This window comes from Cyanistes caeruleus, unplaced genomic scaffold (assembly GCF_971803275.1).
Source record: "Cyanistes caeruleus unplaced genomic scaffold, bCyaCae1.hap1.1 HAP1_SCAFFOLD_98, whole genome shotgun sequence".
Taxonomy (NCBI): Eukaryota; Metazoa; Chordata; class Aves; order Passeriformes; family Paridae; genus Cyanistes; species Cyanistes caeruleus.
This window is the reverse complement of record NW_028255900.1, coordinates 318,647-338,542: the sequence shown is the minus strand read 5'-3', so window position 1 is coordinate 338,542 and position 19,896 is coordinate 318,647. Positions and strand designations below refer to the sequence as shown.

General features: G+C 50.6%; 1 protein-coding gene, 1 long non-coding RNA gene and 2 pseudogenes across 2 annotated transcripts; 2 read left to right on the top strand and 2 right to left on the bottom strand.

Annotated features, from left to right (window-relative positions):
• The window catches only part of LOC147646442 (uncharacterized), a 170,411-nt pseudogene that overhangs the window by 143,679 nt on the left and 6,836 nt on the right, over positions 1 to 19,896 (top strand).
• LOC147646445 (uncharacterized) lies at positions 8,699 to 9,722 on the bottom strand. The gene is made up of 2 exons (XR_015281873.1): positions 9,382 to 9,722; positions 8,699 to 8,930 (listed from the first exon to the last, which is right to left on the bottom strand). It is a non-coding gene; the product is annotated as an uncharacterized LOC147646445 (long non-coding RNA).
• LOC147646444 (serine/threonine-protein kinase PAK 3-like) lies at positions 10,207 to 17,087 on the bottom strand. The gene is made up of 3 exons (XM_086873439.1): positions 12,421 to 17,087; positions 11,538 to 11,655; positions 10,207 to 11,145 (listed from the first exon to the last, which is right to left on the bottom strand). Exons 1-3 carry the CDS (start codon positions 12,540 to 12,542, stop codon positions 10,984 to 10,986), a joined length of 402 nt encoding a protein of 133 aa, XP_086729565.1. The 5' UTR covers positions 12,543 to 17,087; the 3' UTR covers positions 10,207 to 10,983.
• On the top strand, positions 13,245 to 18,121 carry LOC147646443 (uncharacterized; annotated as a pseudogene).

Genomic DNA, 19,896 nt, shown 5'->3' with positions numbered 1-19,896 from the left:
CCCTTTTAGAGTTAATTTTGTGTTTTAAGTAATAATGAATTTATGCAGTTGCAGTTTTTTACAGTTTTACTGGAGAAATTATTGTGTTTCTTTGAAAGTTTAAAAAGGACCCTTTTCAAAAAAAAAAGGTGTTTAAGGTGAATATTAACAGAAGTTACCTTGCAATAATTAGTTTTAGAACCTAAGGTTAAAATATGGTATGATTTACAGCTTCTAAAAAAAACCTTCCAGTTAATGTTATCTACAAAAGAGATTTGTGGTTTAAAAAAAAAATAATTAGTTAAGAGAACTTTACTGTACAAGACAAAGTTAAGTTAAAGTATATATTACCCATTTGCTTGTTTTTTCCACAATTTTAATAAGGTAATTTCAATGTGAGTCCTTTTGTTATATAAAACACATATAACTGCATATATACCAATTTGGATTTTGGATTTTAGTTTAAGAATTAGACTTAATGTTTCTGAAAAGTGCTACAAAAGCTGAATGGCAACTTGCCAAATCCTGTGTTGTGGTTTTTCTCTAGAAAAACTGCACTTTAAAATCCTAACCAATTTAAGCAAGGCAAATTCCTATTATGAATAAGTATTTTTAGTACCATTTACAGTTATTGTGAGTTATTCTCAAAGCTAGATGACATAGTATTGTGATGGATTTGTTATGTTTTTATAATCTTTATAGTGAATCTATGTTACTGTTATATTGTGTTTAAAAGGTGTATATCAAACCTTTAGTTGCCTCTTTGTAGTAACAGAATAAGATTAAGTTATGTTTTTATTTAATATAGATTAAATGTTAATAGAATTAAGAATAGTCAAGTTTTATTATATTTAGGCTTGAATGTTTTTAAGTTAAGTTTTATAACTTAGATATTCTTTTAAGGTTAAGTTTGTTACTTCCTTTTGTCATAAATCATTATTGTTAGGTTTAAATATTGTTTAATTTAAATTGTTTATGTTTTATTGGAGACACTTGTCTAAACTGCAAAGTATAGTTATTTTCCTAGAGAGATGAAGATAGCCACAACTGAGAAAGCTGTGACAGAACACTGATGAACACCTGCTTGTGGATAGAAGGGAATGCAGTCTGTGACACCCTTGACTTCATCAGGAGTTCTATTGGTTGTTGCAATCTCTGCAGTTTTTGTTTGCCATAGTTTTCTTATTTTTCAGTGTTTCCAGAATTTTAAGAAGATGTACCATTGCTGAGAATCAGCTGCCATGGGAGAGGCTTCAGATTAAACCAACTGCTGCATGGTTTAATTGGTCTGGAACCTGAGGCTTCTGATCATTTGCTTTGTACAAATGCATTTTGCTGCATGGTTTAATTGGTCTGGTACCTGAGGCTTCTGATCATTTGCTTTGTACAAATGCATTTTAACAGTTTGCTGTGCTGTAAGCATCTCCTAGCTGCTGCTATTGAGAACCTTGTTTTAGAAATGAGTTAAGAGGCATCTTTCCAGTTTAAAGCCAGGCCCTGGCCAAGCCTTGACTTTACCTGGACAGAATGTTTGCCAGCAGATCCAGATGTTTTCTGTACCAAATCAGTATTTGAGTCACTTTTTGACTCAGCAATTTGACCCTATTAATATGACAGCTGGATCAATTTTGAAGTGGGCTTGGAGAATCATTTCCGGAGGTGGTTATCCAATCCTTCACTGATGATTTTTTGTTTCTGTTGGTTTGCTAACTATGGGATGCTGGTGCAGTGTTTTAGTAATTAATAGTAGTTTTATATTACATATGTTATTAATAATGTTTATGATTTAATTGATTTTTTAACTGCTATAGGTTCTTAATCCTTGTATATATGGGTTTGTGTTTATGTTGATGTTTATAACAGAAGTACATCTCATTTTTTTTTTTTTTAAGAAAACAGGGAAAATTGATATCCTAAAAGCATTTTGATTAGTGTAATTCATTAACTTCAAAGGAAGAAGTGTCTGTGTTTTGTTGACAGGTTCAAAAAGGTCACCTGTCCATCTGACCAGACTGTCTGCCTCTGAACACACGAGATCCAGTGAACAGAGAAGTCACCACACAGCCTTGGTACTCCAGACATGGATCAGAAGTGGAGCTGTCAGGACACAGTTGTGTCTGAGCACTACACAGACAGTTGCCAACAGAAATTTTATGTTGTTATTATGATGTTGTGTCTCTACCAATTTTTCAGTTATCCTTTGTTTTAAGATTTAGAAGGATGTGAAGAACAACCTGAACATCAAAGCCCTCAGTCACTGATCAGCTGCCAGCTGACATCAAGGGAGCAGTGAACGTTCCAAGACTGAATTGTGTTAAATCATGATCTGTTTGTGAAGGAAATTCTGTAGAAGATCTAAGAAAAGTGTAGAGACTCCATCTAACTGTATATAAAGCAAATTGTAGTTGTGTGTTTACCCTTTCAGCAAATTGCTTCCACACTTAGACTACATATATACCAGAGCATGTGTGGTAAAAGTAGTTAGATAATAGTTTAAGATTAAGAGTTTAGCCTGTGTAGTAATTGTTATATTAGTATAAAGTATAAGCATTTCCCCCCTTCAAGAGGTAGTGTAAGCATCTTTGAAAGTTCATTTAACATTAAAGTTTAGCTGTGAGTTTGCAAGTATGGTGTCATTTACATGGAACAAACTGCTTATGGTAATTGTGTTGTGTATAGTCCTGACCAACTGTCTGCTAACTAACATCCAAAAGTGACAGAACATATGGGTCACTCTGGCACACTGAACTGGCCAAAGGTCAATGTGTCTGAGCCTAGCCACACCTGGAGATCCTTTTCACACCTGTCTCATAGGAATCCCTGAATGGGATCCTCCAGCATTTAAAGGTTTAGTTAGAAATGAGACTTGACTGAATCAATTTGCAATGTTGCAAGAGTGCAATTGCACTGTTGGCTTCACATTAAGACAACTTGAAGCCTGCTGGCAAGCAAAAATTACCAAAGTTCTCAATGTTACCATAGGGCCCCCCAAAAGAATTAGATTTGTTAGGTTCCACCAATACCTCAGGTGGATGGATAATGTTTGAACCCCTGACAAAACGTCATTCTAACAAAGTAATGCAGCACTGGGCTGCAGACAACCCTGTAGCTGATCTCGTTACTACCATTGAAAGTAAAGCCTTTATTAGTGGTGCAATCTCACAGAACAATTACCAAAGCGATTAATTAGTTCCATATTCCTAATCTGTGGAGATAGAGCATAGAATGAGATTCCTGCTAATCCACATAGAAAACTCTGTTATTTTGGGAAACTTACTTTGTTTCCATCCAAGCTTACACCAATTGCTGAATGTAGTTGATAAAATAAAAAACATCAGTCAGTCAAAGTGAAGCCTGAATGAATTAAAGCTTAGCAACTCTAAAAAGGCTCACTTGTTAGACTAAGAAAAAATTGAACTTAACATCCACAATGTTAAGTGAGCTTTCAGCCGATGTGAGTAGTGTATGTCATGCAGTATTACAAAATCGAGCCACAATTGACTTTTTGCTCTTAGCACAAGGACATGGTTGTGGGGAGTTTGAAGGCATGTGCTGTCTGAATCTTACTGATCATTCCGTTTCCATCCATGGGCAACTACAACAGCTACAGGATGGGTTACATGCCCTGAAAGAAGATAGTGACCCCACTGGAAGTTGGTTCTCCAGCTGCGGCATCACTGGATGGTTGAGGTCTCTTGTGCTAGAAGGGAGACAGACTTTACTTATAATGTTAATGGGGATGAAAGTCTAAGTTGTGTGTTATCTTGTCTTCATAAGAGTATAGAATGAGTCACATCCAAAGCCTGGTTTGTGCAAAAAGAGAAAGGGGGAATTGTTGCTATATTTTATATATTAGTAAAGGCCTGTCTGCACAAACCAGTCTTTGAAATAAGTCGTGATATTAAGGGCTGAAATCCTTGAAACTTGCCTGCAGAAGAGAGAGTAAAGCAAAACAATATCCTTGTGTACAAGGATAAGAATGTAAACCTGTGTGTGTTTGCCAATAGTAACTTGCTCTGCCCGCAGACCCTGTAGAACCCTATAAAAGGTGTGTTAATAATAGAAATAAATGGCATTCACAATTACTTCTGTTAAGACTGGTGAACAGCTCGGGGGTCTTTCAACACCAAACTATGTTGAGATGGAAGAGAAGAAAAAGCCCCAGAGATGCCGCACAAGGAGGGTCTGCAAATCCAGTCCAGGGAGCTCCGAGGAGGAAAGATCCCCCCAGTGCCAGGAACACGGCCAGAGATCCAGCCGGAGCTCAGAGCAGGAGGAAAAGCCCCACAAGTGCTTGGAATGTGGGAAGGGCTTCAGGTGGAGCTCCCAACTGATCCAGCACCAGGTGATTCACACTGGGGAAAAGCCCTACGAGTGTGGGAAATGCGGGAAGAGCTTCACCAACACATCTTACCTGATGAAACACCAGGTGATCCACACTGGGGAACGGCCATATGAGTGTGGGAAATGTGGGCAGAGCTTCAGAAGTATCTCTGACCTGATGACACACCAGGTGATCCACACAGGGGAACGGCCCTACACCTGCTTGGAATGTGGGAAGAGCTTTGGGTGGAGCTCCTACCTGAGGGCACACCAGCTCATCCACACTGGGGAGAGGCCCTTCGAGTGTCCCGAGTGTGGGAAGAGGTTTCAGCGCAGCTCTGATGTTCTCAAACATGAGCGGATTCACACAGACGAGAGGCCCTTCCGCTGCCCCGACTGCGGGAAGAGCTTCCAGTACAATGGCCACCTCACCGTTCACCGGCGCATCCACACTGGGGAGAGGCCCTACGAGTGTCCCCAGTGTGGGAAGAGCTTTCTCCACCAGCTCAACCTTGACACCAATGGAGTCACCAGTAAGGGAAGCCCTGCGAGTGCCCCGAGTGCGGGAAGAGCTTTGTGCGCTGCTCCAGCTCCATCCCCCATGGGAGGATGGGCGTTGGATGATCCCCAGTGACCCCCGTTGGGCAGAGCCCTGGTGATCCGTGGTCCTGGTGATGCGTGTTGGGAAGACACCTGGCTGGGAGGCTCCACATCTTCCTGGCTCCCTATGGGCACCTGGATGAAAGCAGGGGAATGAAAATCCAACAGGATACAGAATGACAGTGGGAATTGTTGACTTTGAATCTTCAAGAACTTTTTGCCTCAGGAGCTGTGTGGGCAGAGAAAAGGGGGTGACACCGGGCTTGGGGGCCCAGAGGGGAGCACACACACTCTGTGGAGGGGAGGACACGACCCCCGTGACCCCACCTCACCTTCCTGCACAGGCAGAAGCCGAGCCCCAGTGCCAGGAAGATGAAGGCCAACGTGGAGCCCCCGGTCCCCGTCAGCATCTTGCTGCGGGTGGCATTTCACGCATCCCTGGGGCAACTGCCGGGGTCAGGACCCCCAAAACCTCTCACAGACATCCCAAGCCTTTCCAAGGACCCTCCCAGTCTCTCCCAGCCCACGCAGGACCCTCTGAAACCTCTTTTGGAGTCACTAATTTTAAACAATTAAGAATTAGAGAAAAATTAGAGATTATGGCTAGAGATAGGCCTTGCTGGAACTAGTTAGAGTTAATGATTTAAGTGAGAAGCAGGATTTGAGTTAATGAATCTTGAACTTAGGTAAAAAATTACTTGTCATTGTATGTTTGGTCAGCTGTGCTTATAATGTGAAAAGAGAAACTGATAAACGGGTTCAGGAAGATCACAGACCTTACATCTGGAAACCCATTTAAAAGTCACAAGGAAGGAAATTGGAATTGTACCAAATGTTATTTGTAATGTCAACCATTGTAAAGGTAGAAAGGTGAGAGTGAGGAAGAGTGGTTTTCCTTCATCTCTTGATGACCACTACATGCCAAAATGACCCCCTCCTCAAATTAAGGAGCCCACCATGCAGGCATAATGACTTTTTAAATCATTACCGTGCATTTTAATCAAACCTGGGGAATGGGAAGTGTTAGCATTATGCATATGCATTAGTATTAATATGTATTAGTATTTTAGATATTTTAAGACTTCTGTAAATAAATAGACACTGGAATCTTTTGTCAACTTGCAGTGCATATTAAGGCGTGAGTCCCACACTCACCCAGTGCTGTGATTAAACATCCACTTTGTAACTTTAAACTGTTGGAGAGGTTTTTTTGTCCATTAACAGATTGGTGTTGATACCAGATCAGTATCACTATTTTGGTAAATCACTGCCAGTCTCTTCCCAGCCTCCTCAGGACCCAGCAGAGTCCCTCCTGTTCCTCTCAGGATCCCTCAGCCCCCTCCCAATTTCTCCCCACTTCCCCAGGACCCCCAGACCCTCTCCCAGTCCCTTCCCAGCCCCACCAGGACTCATCAAGACTCCTTCCAGTCTCTTCCCAGCACAACCAACCTCATCCTAATCCCTGTTTTCCAATGCCCAATCTCCTTCCAGTCCCTCCAGGCTCACTCAAATCCCTCCCAGTGACACCCAGCACCCCCAAACTCCCTCCCAGTGTCCACCAGGACCCCCAGAACCCCATCCCACCCTCCCCAACATCCTTCAAACCCCTTCCCAGCCATCCTAAGCACCTCAATCCCTTCCCCAGTTTAAACCAGTCTATCTCAAACTCCCTCCCAGTTCCTCCCAGCACACCCTAATCCCCCTCTGGGCCCCCCCAGTGCCTCCCCTTCTGTCCCCGACGCTGTGGGGGCCGGGCCATGCCCCAGTGCCGGCTCAGGGGGTGCTCCAGGCTGACGTGCTCCACCTGGCAGCTGGAGCTGAGCCCGCATTGCCGGGGGAGTATCCAGCAGCACCAGGAGCTGCTGGCTTCAGCTCAAGGGCACCAGCGAGATGGACACGCTGGGGTGGGCGCTTGGAGAGATTGGGCACACTGGGATCAGCTGGGTGTGAAATGGTGCCAAGGCCGGTCAGCTCTTCCTCAGCTCCACGCCAGGAGTGGAACACACCTCAGGAGCAGGATGACCCGAGATGTGGCTTAGAGCAATGCTCTACAGCACTTAACAGCTGTCAGGCACAGTGTGGAGGCAAGAATGGGGGGAAGGTCTTTTATATTGGGGTTCAGAGAAAGATTTAGTCTCCCAAGGGTCCAGGGACAAAAGACACAGAATACAAGTGTACAGCAATTTATATATGGGGAGGGCCCAGGGGTGGATACAATTTCAACCAGTGAGGGATATCCTGGGGAGGGGAATAGGACACATGGACCAATGGGGTGCTGTGGATTAGGGGATTTCCAAAGGGGACGTCCAAGCAGGGGGTTGGCATAAGGCAGGATTGACAGGGGACATTTGGGAACAAGGGGCAGGGTGGACAAGATTGATAGGGAAGGTGCTGGAAAAAGGGGTTGGGATACAATGATAGGCAGGGCAGGGGAGGAGATAACTTTGGGTTATACCAACAAAGCAGGGGGGTAACAGCCTGGCTTGGCTGCAGGGGGGTCCCAGGGTGTGAGGATGGGGGGTTTGGGAGGGTTCCAGTCCTGGATACAGGGGTGCACGGGGGTCCTGCTGCAGCGGAATGGGAGTTCAGGGGGATCCCTTCCTCTGTTCTGGGGTTCAAGGGGTCCTGGTGCCTGAAAATGGAGGTTCATGGGGGTTCTGGTGCCCAGAAATGGGGGTTCTGGGAGGTTTCCATTCCCGAGAATGGGTGTTCAGGGGATTCCAGGTTCCAGATAAGGGGGTGCAGGGGTTTTTGGGGGTGGGTAAGGGAGTTCCAGGGTTCCCAGTGCCCCGAAATGAAAGTTCAAGGGGGTCTCTGTGCCCAGGAAGGGGGGTTTGCCCGGAAATGGAAGTGCAGGGGTTCCCCATTCCCAGTGTAATAAATGGAATTGATTCGTGCTACTTAAATTGCAACTGTTACTAAAGTTATCATTAGAAACGATCAAGAATTAGTGTTACAAAGCAGATGTACCCCTTTGCAGATGTTACACGTCAAAATTAAGGTACAGGATGTAGTTTAGAAAATAAATGGTCAGTAAAATCAGAAAAAGGAGGAAACTTATGGGAAACATTAATGAATATGTATAAGCATACAGTATATAAGTTTAGCTTGAAGTGCTTTGTTTCGTACGTGAGGTGAGGTGAGAAGAACCCCCCACACCCCAGTCGGTTTTGCTTATGCCTTAAGCATTTGTAACCACTGGCCAATTATATTCACATATATATATATATATAAATATGTATCTGAATATATCTACTAAATTGTATCTCTTTTTTACTAAATTCTATTCTTTTATTATTTTGTATCCAATTTATTAAGCTATGTTATCAATTAATTAAATTTGATTGTTTGGAAATTTGAAAGTCATTTATAACACTACTATATCAAAAGCAGTTAAAAGTGATTACAAACTGTGCTATATCAAAATCGTTGTGATTATAATAATTTGCAAAAGCCAGCACATAATAGCAAAGGGCAACAACAACATAGTTCTTTATCACAAACACAGGGCAGGTTTTTCCCTTGCATGGAGCACTTGGGCCTTCCCCGGGCCCCTTCTGCCCTCCCGCAGAACCAGAGGCATTTTCCAGCGCACACAGTTTGTAAGCAAGAGCCGGCTGCAGCCCAGAAGGCTCCAAGTGCCTCCTTCCAGGCTGACTCTGCAGATGCCGAGGCTGCTCTGGGCTCTGCCAGGCTCTGCTGGGGCTCAGCTCTGGGCGAGGCTGGGCCCGCTCTCCCCTCGCAGTGCTCCGGGCAGCTGAGTCACAGCGGGAGAAGGACAGGACACCTCAAGGGATTGAGGTTTAACAGAGATTTTATTCAAATAACTGCCATAACAAGCAGGCTGTCCTAACTATTCTAACTAACTAGCAGTCCTAACTACCCTAACTAACTACTTGTTCTAACTACTGTAATGAAAATTGGCCTCCTGTGCTTCATCTCCTCCTGCGCTGCTCCCTCAGTTGCTTTGCTGCAGTGATCAGAGGGGTCAGGCTGGAGAGAGGCTTGGCTGATGACAAAAATGGGTGCTGCCCAAGGGATAAAAAAGAAAGAAATGAACTGTTACTTTCCAGAGTCAAGTTCCTCACAGGCTCTGTTGCAACGGGACAAAGGGGAATGGTTTGAAAGTCAAGAGAGGGAAGCAGGCTCAGATTAGATGTAAAGAAGAATTGCTCTAGCAGGAGAGTGGGGAAACACTGAGAGAGGGAGCCCAGAGATGTGGGAGGTGGCTCCTCCCTGGAAACATCCAGGCTCAGGTCAGGCAGGGCTCTGAGCCACCTGATGTGCTTGAAGATGTCCCCGCTCGTGGCGGGGCACCAGCTCCAGATGAGCTCGACAGGAGCCTGCCAAGCCAAAGCAGGCGAGGATTCTGCTGGCTTTGCGTGTGAAAAGCAGCGGGACTGGAGATGATGGGAGGGGGCTCCACAAGAAAAGCCCTCCCTGGCGCTGCCGTTTCCCCCGCAGCCGCTTGGCATTCACCTGCAGCAGCTCCTGGGCAGAGAAGCGCCGCTCCTCGTCCGGCTCCAGGCTGCACTCGAGGAAGTCCCGCAGCAGAGCCGACAGGCGCCTGGGCTCCTGCAGCTGCGGGCTCCCATTCTGCCGGATCAGAGCGCGGGCCTGCAGGAAAAGCAAACACAGCGCTCTGACAGCTTCCTCCACACCCACAGGTGCTCACATCCAGCCCGCTTTCTCTGCCCCAGCTCCCCGGGCACTTTCCTCCCTGGCACAGATGCTGCTGCTCACAGCTCATTCTTCTGGGCCAGCCAAAAAACCCAAACCCTGGTGCAGCCACAGCCATTGCAACATCCAAATGATCTTGCCTTCAGAGCTGATTGCACTGGCTGACTTTGTCAGTAGGAACCTCCATCAGAAATAGCCCATTTTGCTTCTCCAAATACACACACCAGCTTTACAGGCCATTTTCAAGAGTCAGTGTGGTCTGCCTGTGTTATTTCAAGGGATTCTTACATCAAATGCATCTCTGCAGTGCCACTGACACTGAAGTTAAAAGTATTCCTGATGCCCCATGCCAGAAACTGCCAGGCAAGGAACAGCAGGTTTGTGTGGCTGAAGGCTCAGGCTTGGTGACACAGAGAAAGTAGCTTGGACTAGGAAAGAAATGTGTTAGACTGTGGGGATGTTAAACAATCATCTTCATGTTTTAGACAAGTTTCCCAGTGAGAAGAGCCAGGGGGAGTTCATCTCACAAAACTTCTTTTAGAAACTCCTTCAGAAAACTTGTTGGGTTTGGGTGTGGGGGTTGGGGTTTGTTTGGGGTTTTCTGCAAGACAACATTAGAGCTGATGCACTTGCTTCATGTATTTGGGTCATCCTCACAAGAGCTGCAACAACTTAAATGCCAAAGCAAATTGTTGCTGGAGACTGCAGAATATTTGTCTGTGTTCAGGCTCAGGTGCTGTGGGAATTCCCTTTGCGATGTGCAGAAACCTCCAGCTGCTCCTCCCAGTGCAGGGTCACCCTGTGCTCACAGGCCTCTGCAAAGCCTGGAGAATTTGCCTCTTACCATGGCCCCCGTTTGCTGGAAGTAAGGAGGTTCTCCTTCCACCATCTCGATGGTCACAATGCCAAAGGACCAGATGTCCACCTTGGGGCCGTAAGGAGAACTGGTCACAACTTCTGGGGCCATCCAGTGAGCAGTGCCCACCATGGAGCTGCACTGGTCCTGCTCAGGGCTGAGCTGAGCGCAGAGGCCAAAATCAGCTGAGGACAGAAACAAGCACTGTCAAAGGCAGCTGCAATGAGGAAACCAAGCACAAAGATTCCCCACTCTCAGTCTGGGAATGCAGTGCTGAATCCAGCTGGAAATGTCCTCAGGGCTGTAGCCAAGGAAAGATGGAACTGGACCCTGAAAGAAGCCCTCAGCTTTCATGCTTGGCTTTACTGATTTCCTTTGAAGCTTTAGATTGCAACTCCTGCCCCTCTGGGAGGGCCATACCCAGAGCAAAGGCACTCCTGACAGCCTGCTCTCTGCACTCCTGAGCTCTCTGCACGGGGCAGCCACTCTCAGCTGGCAGCAGGGGCCGGGCAGTGCCACCAGCAGCACTTGTGGGGCTCTGGCCCTCACTGGGAAGCAGCCCCACAGCCGCACCCCGGGAGCGCCGTGCCTGGCCAGGAACACCCACCCAGCTTGACAGAGCCGTCCATTCCCAGAAGGATGTTGGAGCTCTTCAGATCTCTGTGGATCACCCGGTTGGAATGGAGGAAATCCAGGCCCTGCAGACACTGAGAGACAACAAGAAACACGAGGGAAAAAATCAGAGGCCAGAATATATCATACAAGAAAGGACAGTTTAGAATTCTGCCAGCAGCAACTTTGCTGTGACAGCCCAGGAGTGCAGTGCAGACAAGCTCCAGGCAAAAGGTTCAAGGCAAAGCTGAGAACAGGAAATCAGATCCAAAAAAGACAGAGAGTACCACAACAGCAGGAAAGAAGACAAGAACAGAGTAGAAATGCAGTGATATTTGCTGGCCATTCACTTCAGAGGCTCTTTCCTCTCCAGCTCATAAAAACAACACAGAAACAAAGGCCTGAGCATGGAGCCACTCTGCTCTCACAGCCTCTTTGGAAGGACCATGGTGTCCCAGCCATGGGAAGCACAAGCAGGATCCCTCACCTCCTGACTGACAGCTGCCATCTCTCCTTCAGCCATGCGTGTCTGTCTGACAATGTCCTGCAAAGTTCCTCCATCCATGTATTCCATCACCAGCCAGAGATCTCCATCAACAAGGAAGCTGGAAGAGGAGAACAATGGCACAGAGATGAATGTGCATTGCTCAATTCCCCCAGGGAAAAGCCTGGAGTGGAGTTTTGTTCCCAGGTCACTTGTCAGTGAGGACAGAATCAGATGGAGAGACATTCCTGCCAGGCTGCACAGTCCTTGGAATCTGCCCAGGCTAAAGGAGAAGGAGGCACCCGGGAGAAAGGAGAGGCCTTAGATGGCAAGCAGGTGAAAAATGCACTTTAGCAACATCCCAGCTCAATGTGGAACCACAACACTTGTCCCCAGCTGCTTCAGCATCTGAACTCATCAGTTCCACCATTCCCTCCGGAACAAGGCAACACAACTTCCAGAGTTATCCAGGGGAGGAGGCCGTGCAGCACTTGGGGCAAAAGCAGTCAAATGCTTGGAAAACCTTGCACAAAGTCCCTTCAGAAATAGGCAAGGCCATTGAAAAATGGGAAAATCAGGCATTTCTGGAAACAGGAACCTGGTCTTCCTGTCACCTGCAGCAATGGGAAAGGGCTGGGAAGAAGAAGCCAAGGAAAATAATTTCTACCAGGGTTTATCAGCACTTGCTGTAAAACACAGCAAATGGGGTCAACTTGAAGAAAAAGGCAAAGCAAAGCAACAAAAGCACATGGAAGGAGTGAAGTGCCAGGCTGTTGTTCTGGGAAGATATGGCCGGGTCAGGCATTTTCAGAACAGGCTACAGACTGGGGATGCCAGGAAAGATGAACGCAGGGCCCGTGTATGGGAGAAGACCTGAAGCACTCACCTGTCCAGAGAGTTGACAATGTTGGGGTTCTTCTTGTCCTTCAGGACCACGACCTCATTCACAGCTCGTTCCCTGTTGTGCCCTCTGAGACTCATTTTCTTGATGGCCACCTGAAGGGACATTGCAGACCTTTAACTGGAGCAGTCTGTGGCAGGAGGCCACAGCAAACACGGAGCGAGTCTTTTTGGAGCGAGCGAGCCGGGCTGTGCCAAACTGCCTTGGGATGGGACACCAGAGCTCAGCAAGTGCCATTCCCACAGCCCATTGCTCTGCTCGCTGGGGCTGTTACAGGACTCATGGCCAGAGACATTTGGCTCTGTAAGCTCTGCAGAAATGCTCCCTCAGCTGTCAGCCTCCAAGCTCTAACAACATTCTCTGCACCTACAGTCTTCTCAAATGGCCTCAGCACTCTTAGGATTATTATTCCAACACATTTTGCAAGCAGGAGGTAATTCTGTTTCTGTGCACACAGAGCAAAACCGCCGGGAACCCTTTAGCAATTCTATGGCATTTGGCCAGGATTTCAAATGTCCCTGCCCTGTTTGGGATAGCACAACAAAGCAAACGTGCACATCCATTGCTCAGATAATCCCTGTCCCAGCTGCCACTGACACCAGACCCAAACACAGCTGCAGGGTTTAGGAGAGAGCTTTGCTCTGGACATCCATCTTCTCATTTCTCTCCTGTCTCTGTGGGGACAGCTGCAGTAGGACTAAAACCCCAAACTGAGCCCAAGCAGGATCTCTCCTTAATTAGGCCTTGAGGTATCCTGATGAAACTCAGGATGATAAAATTGATAAACAGTGTTCCTGTCCGAGGCTGGGATGAAGGTAAATTGGGCCTCAGTCTCCACCAGCTGATGCATTCACACTTTTAGACATGAAGACCAGGCCAGTGTGTCCTGCTCTGACAGACACCGCTGCCCCCCTTGCCTTCCTTTGGGCACTTGAGAAGGACCAAGTCTGTCCCAGCTGTGCTCTGCAGGCTGACCCTGCTCTGCCTTCAGAGGAGCAGCCTGTGCAGGAAAGCTCTGCTGGGCCCCACAGCTCCAGCCACAGCTCCCAGCAGAGGGGAAAGCCCTCGAGAGCTGCCAGACGTGCTGGGCGTGTTGACACTGACCTCTCCTCCCGTGGCCCTGTCGAGTCCTTTGGAAACGGTTCCAAAAGCCCTGGAGACAAAAACAGCAGAGAAGAAAGAAGCAGCGCTTTAGGCCCTGGCAGTGAAAGCCAGCCCAGACAGGAGATCTCTGCTGCCTGCAGCGTTCACAAAACGCCCGAGTGCATCCACCCTTCAAACAACAGCACAGCAGCCACCAGCCCTCTGCCATGCAAGGTGCCTTCTGACCACAGTTATCAATTCTGATCAGCACTGAGAGGCAGCAGCATCGTACCCCAGTGTCTGAAGGGGTTTGGAGCTCTCCTGACTTCTCACTGCATCCTGCACCAGCAAAATACCTGGGCCCTGCTTGTGCAGAAGTAACTGCCTTGCCCTTACCCTTGGCCAATCTGCTCCAGTTCCAGGTATTTCTCGGCAGGCTCCCCCACGCTCACGGTGTTCCCTGAAAGAAACCAGGTGGAAGATGCTCACTCTCAGATGAGAGCCAGAATGCAGCCCCACTCCCTGGGGCCGGGAGCCCCTTGCTCTCAGCTGGGGAAGGACAATAAATGACCCTGTGCCATTCAGCTGCAGAGCAACCCTGGGTGCAGCTGATGCTGAGACACACACACAGCACCCTGCTCTGGCACACAGGAACAGAGCAGACGTACTCAGCTGCATCAGGCTCCACTCCCCGCTCCCCTCTGGCTGCAGGGCTGTGCTGCTGTCAGAATGTTCAGCCCAGGATCCTGCAGCACAGGGAGCTTCAGTGTCCTCTTCAGGAGCAGAGGGACGTTCCTCATCCTCTTCCCAAAGCAGTGCAGGTTCCTCATCCTCTTCCCAAAATGCTGCTGGTTCACCCTCCTCTTCCCAAGCCACAGGATGTTCTCTGTCCTCATCCCACACCGGGAGATTGCTGTCATCCTCGTCACACGCCATGGGAGCTTGGCCATGCTCATCCCACACCAGGGGACATCCACCGTCCTCGTCCCCCACCGGGAGATGTCCACTGTCCTTGTCCCACACCGCGGGAGCCTCGCCGTTGTATTCCCAAACCGCGGGGTGTTCGCCCTCGTCTCCCAGAACAGCGGGAAGTTCACTGCTCTCTTCCTCCTCTTTGGCCTCCTCTTTGCAAGCAGAGGGAGCCAGAGGAGGTGCTGATGCTGCTTTGGTGCCCTGTGGACAGACGGGAGCGTGAGGGACGGGAAGTTCTATCTCAGTTATCACCTTCTTTATCCTCAGCTACACATCCAGCTGCACTAAGCAGAAATAGGGTTCAGAGCTGTTCAAACTAACAATGGGCTAAAGCCGACATTGCCACTTATTGTTGGGAATTCCATATTCCACCATGGCTAAAGCCAGCAAGCAATCTTCTGCCTGCAAAACCAGTCCTGCAGCTCTTCAAAAGCTCTTCAGCAGAAACAGAGAAAACTGCCAGGGATCTCTTTGCTGCTGCTGCTGCTGGAAAGACACTGACAGGAACTTTCCTTCAGCCTCCCAGGCTGGCACTCGGCTGCCACACGCCGAGCTCACAACTTGCTGCACAATTCTGAACACCAAAGCTTCCTTTGCCACTCACCGAAGGAGGAGCTGCTGGGGATCCACGCGTGAGGTGCCCTGCAACGGGAGAGGGAACGTGAACCAGATGTTGTTAGGAAAAAACTGCCTGTGGTGGGAAATGAGCAAGGCAAGCCCGAGAGAGCATTTTGCTTTCACAGCATCCCTCCAGGAGCCACAGGCCCTTCACACAGCAAGCAAGAGAGCAGCACAAAATACTGGGCTGTGTCAGCTCTTGGCTGGAGCAGCAAACGGAGGGAGTTCCAGGCTCCGCTGCCACAGACTCCCCGCTTGAGGGAACAGAACCCCCCCAGGCCTCATTGCAAATGCTGTGCACGCCCCGCTGGCTGCAGACACCCCCTTTTTCAGCTGCAGCTTCTGGCAGGAGCTCTCCCAAACCAACCGTGTCCTCAGGGCAATTTGGTTACAGAGTCAACTCCGTTCCAGTGGAAGAACAGAAAGCACACAGCAAGCCCAAAGCCACAGAGGCTGCACCGAGGGAAAACCTCAACTTACGTGCCAAGTGGGTTAAAAAATACCCCGAATAAGCCACAGAGAACAGAGTGCCAACTGCAGCAACCACTTGCTGCATCATTTTGGCTGCGCTGCACACGTCTGCAGACTGTACCCCTGCAAGCACAGAAGGACACCCGTCAGGGGCTGGGCTGGCTGCTGAGAATGCCTCGGGCAGGAGGATCCTCTGGCAACGAGCAGGCGCCCAGAGCCGCTCTGGACACTGAGGCCTCCGTGTCCCACAGCAACGGGAACACCACGGGGACGTGGCAGCGTTCCTGTGACACCACAGCAGCCGCTCACGCAAAAACCGCCTGGAAGCTTCTCCTGTGTCACAAAGGAGCACAAAGAATCCTCCCAGGGCACGGCCTATTGCCCAAAGGATCCAAGAGGAACTCTGAAAATGCAGCAAACAAGGACACCCCATAGCCCAGCCTGAGCACTGAGGAGGAACGAGGACAGCACCAAACCAAAGCAAACACGACCTGTAGTCACTGATACTGCTGAATAAAACCAGCAAGGCTTGTTCCATCTTGAATCTTTGTTCTAGTTCTAAAAACAAGCAAGGTTCTCCACTTTAAATATACAGAAGGCAGAACTGGGGAGGAGGTGGGATTAGGAAGGAGGAGGAGCAGGAGGAGGGAGAAAGGAAAAGGAGGAGCAGGAACAGGAATAGAAGGAGAAGCTGGAGGTTCCAGTGCCCTCTGTGTCCGCAGCACCCCCGGCCACGGGCCCATCGCCCCCATCTCATCCTGCAGGTGAGCAGGGAGGGGGAGCTGGTCCCAAATCTGTCAGGGGGACCCTGAGAGGGTCTTTTTATTGGGGTGTGTTTGGAACTCGCAGATTGAGGAATTGAGCCCCAAATATTGTCTGGCGTCCCTGGGAGGTTTTTTTCTCTGTGTGTGTAGGTTTGGATCTTGCAGGACCCCAAAGCTGAGCCCCTTGGGGGATCTTTGGGGTTCACATGGCCATTGCCCAGTATTGGCTGGGGGAGGACATTGGTCCTGGGGACCCCTGGGAGCGCAGAGGAGAGGAACCCCTGGGACCCCCAGAGTGGGGAGAGCAGAGAGGGGCGATCCCAGAGCTGGGGGATCCTGGCAGCTTGGAGAGGTGGGAGCCTGGAGAGGAGAGACTCCTGGGATCCCTGGGATCTCAAAGCAGAGATCAGGGGAGAAGAGACTCGATGGACCCCCAAAAGCCCCTGGATCATCGCTGAGGAGGACCCCAGAGGAGGGGGAACCCCTGGAGCCCTTGGACCCCCATCATCCCAGGGAACTGAAACCTCTGGAAGCCCAAAAGTGTAAAGACAAGAGATGGGGAACTCCCGGGAGAGTTTTTTTCAGGCTGAATCTTGATATTTTGGAGATTATCATGGACACAAGACTCCTGCTGATCTCTAGACACGGACTTGGGCAGGAGGAGCCTCTACTCCAAGGCACTCCCACTTTGGTTACCCCCAAACCAGGATTTGTCATTTCCAAGCCATGGCCAGATGGAGGAGGAGGAAAATCCCCAGAGATCCTGCATGAGTAGGGGCTGCAAACTCAGCCGAGGGAGCTGCAAGTAGGAAAGATCCCCCCTGGTCCAGGAAGGCATCTGGAGATCCTGCCAGAGCTCAGAGCTGGGGGAGAGAGCTCATGGCAGGGAGAAGCCCCACAAGTGCTTGGAATGTGGGAAGAGCTTCAGCTGGAGCTTCAAGCTGAGGGAACACCAGAGGATCCATCCTGGGGAATGGCTCTGTGAGTCTGGGGAGTGTGGGAAGGGCTTCAAGAACAGGTCCCATCTGATCTGGCACCAGGTGATTCACACTGGGGAGAGCCCCTAGGAGTGTGGGGAGTGTGGGAAGAGGTTCAGGAAGATCTCTGTCCTGATTAACCACCATAGGATCCACACAGGGGAAAAGCCTGGAAAGTGCTTGGAATGTGGGAAGAGCTTCAGTCGCAGCTCCCACCTGATCTGGCACCAGAACATCCACACAGGAGAATGCCCCAGCGAGTGTGAGGAATGTGGGGAGAGCTTCATTGAGATGTCCAATCTGATTTGTCACCAGAAGATACACACAGGGGAAAAGCCCTACACGTGTGGGGAGTGTGGAAAGGGCTTCAGCTGGAGCTGCAACCTCGGGGCACACCGGTGCATCCTGAGTGTGGGAAGAGATTTCCAAGGGGCTCAGGTCTCATTAAACATCAGTGGATTCACACAGAGGAGAGGCCCTTCTGCTTCCCTGACTGTGGGAAGGGCTTCACAAAACTGCACCCTCATCAGGCACCGACACATCCACACTGGGGTGAGGCCCTACGAGTGTCCCCAGTGTGGGAAGAGCTTCTCACAGAGCTCAACCTTGACCAAACAGATCTTCCTGATTCCCTGTGGGCACCTGGATGAACACAGGGGCAGGAATATCCATCAGAACACAGAGCAACAATGGGAATTGCAGATTGACTGCCCCTGGAGATTCACCAGAATGCAGAGATACCCCTGCAGTCCCTGGAGAAGCCCATGCCCGAGCAGGGGAATGCCTGAGATGAGGCTGTGACCCCGGGGGACACCTGTGGACAGAGGGGTCCCTGCTGGAGCCGCCTGTCCTGGAAGGTCTGACCCCGTGGCAGAGTGACCCACGCTGCAGCACTGTGAGGGGGCTGCTCCCCATGGAATGGACTCAGGTTGGAGAAGTTCATGGAGACCTCTCTGGTGGGAGAAATCCCAGAGTGCAGCAGGGGAACGACTCCTGTCCCTGAGCAGCAGGAAAAGCCCTGGGAGATGAACTGACCATGGCTCCATTCCCTGTATCCCTGCACTGCCAGGTTAGGATGCAGAGTTGGAAGGAGGGAGGGGTGGAAGGACGGTGCTTTTAAGGGTCTTCTTATTCTCCTGCTCTGAGCTTATTGGCAATAAATTCAATTCATATTTCCTGTTTTGCCCATGACTCTGTTTAATGAGGAAAGTCCCAGGTCCTTAACTCATGAACCCTTAGTTAAATTTTCTCTCCCTGTGTGGCTGTGGAGGGCAGTGAGAGAGCAGCTGTGGTGGGTGCCTGGACTCGGGCCAGCATCACCCCACAGCAGTGGGACATGTCCTTGTGTGGCCCTGTGCTATGGTGCTACAGGTGCTGTTGCTTTTGTCTCCCTTATGATTTTATCTTTTGCGTTAAATGCTCGTGAAGTGCCCCCGGTGTCCCTCGTATTCCCTCGGCTCCGGTATCCCCGTCCCTTCCCCTGCTCCCCGTCCCACGTTCCATCCCGGCTGGCGGAGCCTTGGAGCTGCCGTGGGGGCCGTGGGGCTGCCCCGGGGGCTGCGCCCCGAGCCGGGGCCCCTTCCCACTGCTCCCAGTGTGCCGATCCAGCCTGGAGCAGCCAGCGAGGGCTTCAGCTGGGACGGCAGAGAGGCGCTGCTGGGGGGTCCCGGTTCACTTCGCTTTGGTTTTGGTAATTTTGGGAGTTTAGTGCAAGAAATCTCTCCTCTCCTCCACTCAACCAAAGGGGCGGGGGGGGTTCCCTTATTTGGGGGAAATCAAAGCGATGCACTGATGCTCCTAATTAGATGTGCATGAGGCTCCAGGGCTTCCCGCTGAGCCGGAGCCACCCAGCAGCCAGGGCTGGGCAAGGCGGGCCGGGAGGTGCGGAGAACTTTGTTTGTGTCGGGAGCTCAATGGCGGCTCGGGCCGGGCCCGTTCCAGGGCTGTTCCTCATCCCCGCCTTTCCCCTCACGCAGCCCGGGGCGGGCCCTGAGAGCGCAGGGCGGGGCTGTGCCGTGTGCAGAGCCCGCCGCTGGCTGCGATTGGCTGCTGCTGCCGTCACTCGTAGCTCTGGCGCGCGCTGATTGGGCAGAGCGGGGACAAGCCCGGCCCCGCTGGCGCCCCCAGGGCGGCCGTGAGGCAGGAGAGCCGCCATTGCCGGAGCGTCTGTGCGGGCCCGGCAGCGGCGGCAGCAGCGGCCGGAGCCCGGTGAGGCGGCGGCGGAGCTCGGAGGCGGCCCCGGCCATCGCAGGTGGGAGCCGCGCTCGGTTCTGCGGGGGCTCGGGGCTCGCTGCGGGCCCGGGAGGGGGCGGCAGGGGGCTGTGGCGGGTGGCTTGTGCCGTGGCCGGCCCGTGTTGGCCCTGGGCTGAGGGCGCTGCGGGAGCGGCTGCCCGCGGTCTCCTTGCCGCTGGGGCCTCGGCAGGAGGCGGTGGCGGAGCAGCGCTGGCTCGTCCCGCTTCGTGTCGGGAGGCCGGAGGTGGCTGCGCTGGGCCCGGGGCCGGGCGGGAAAATTCCCGGCGCCAGAGGTTTGTGTGGCCCAAGGAGCCAGAGGAGTGGTGTGCAAGTGACTTTATTGC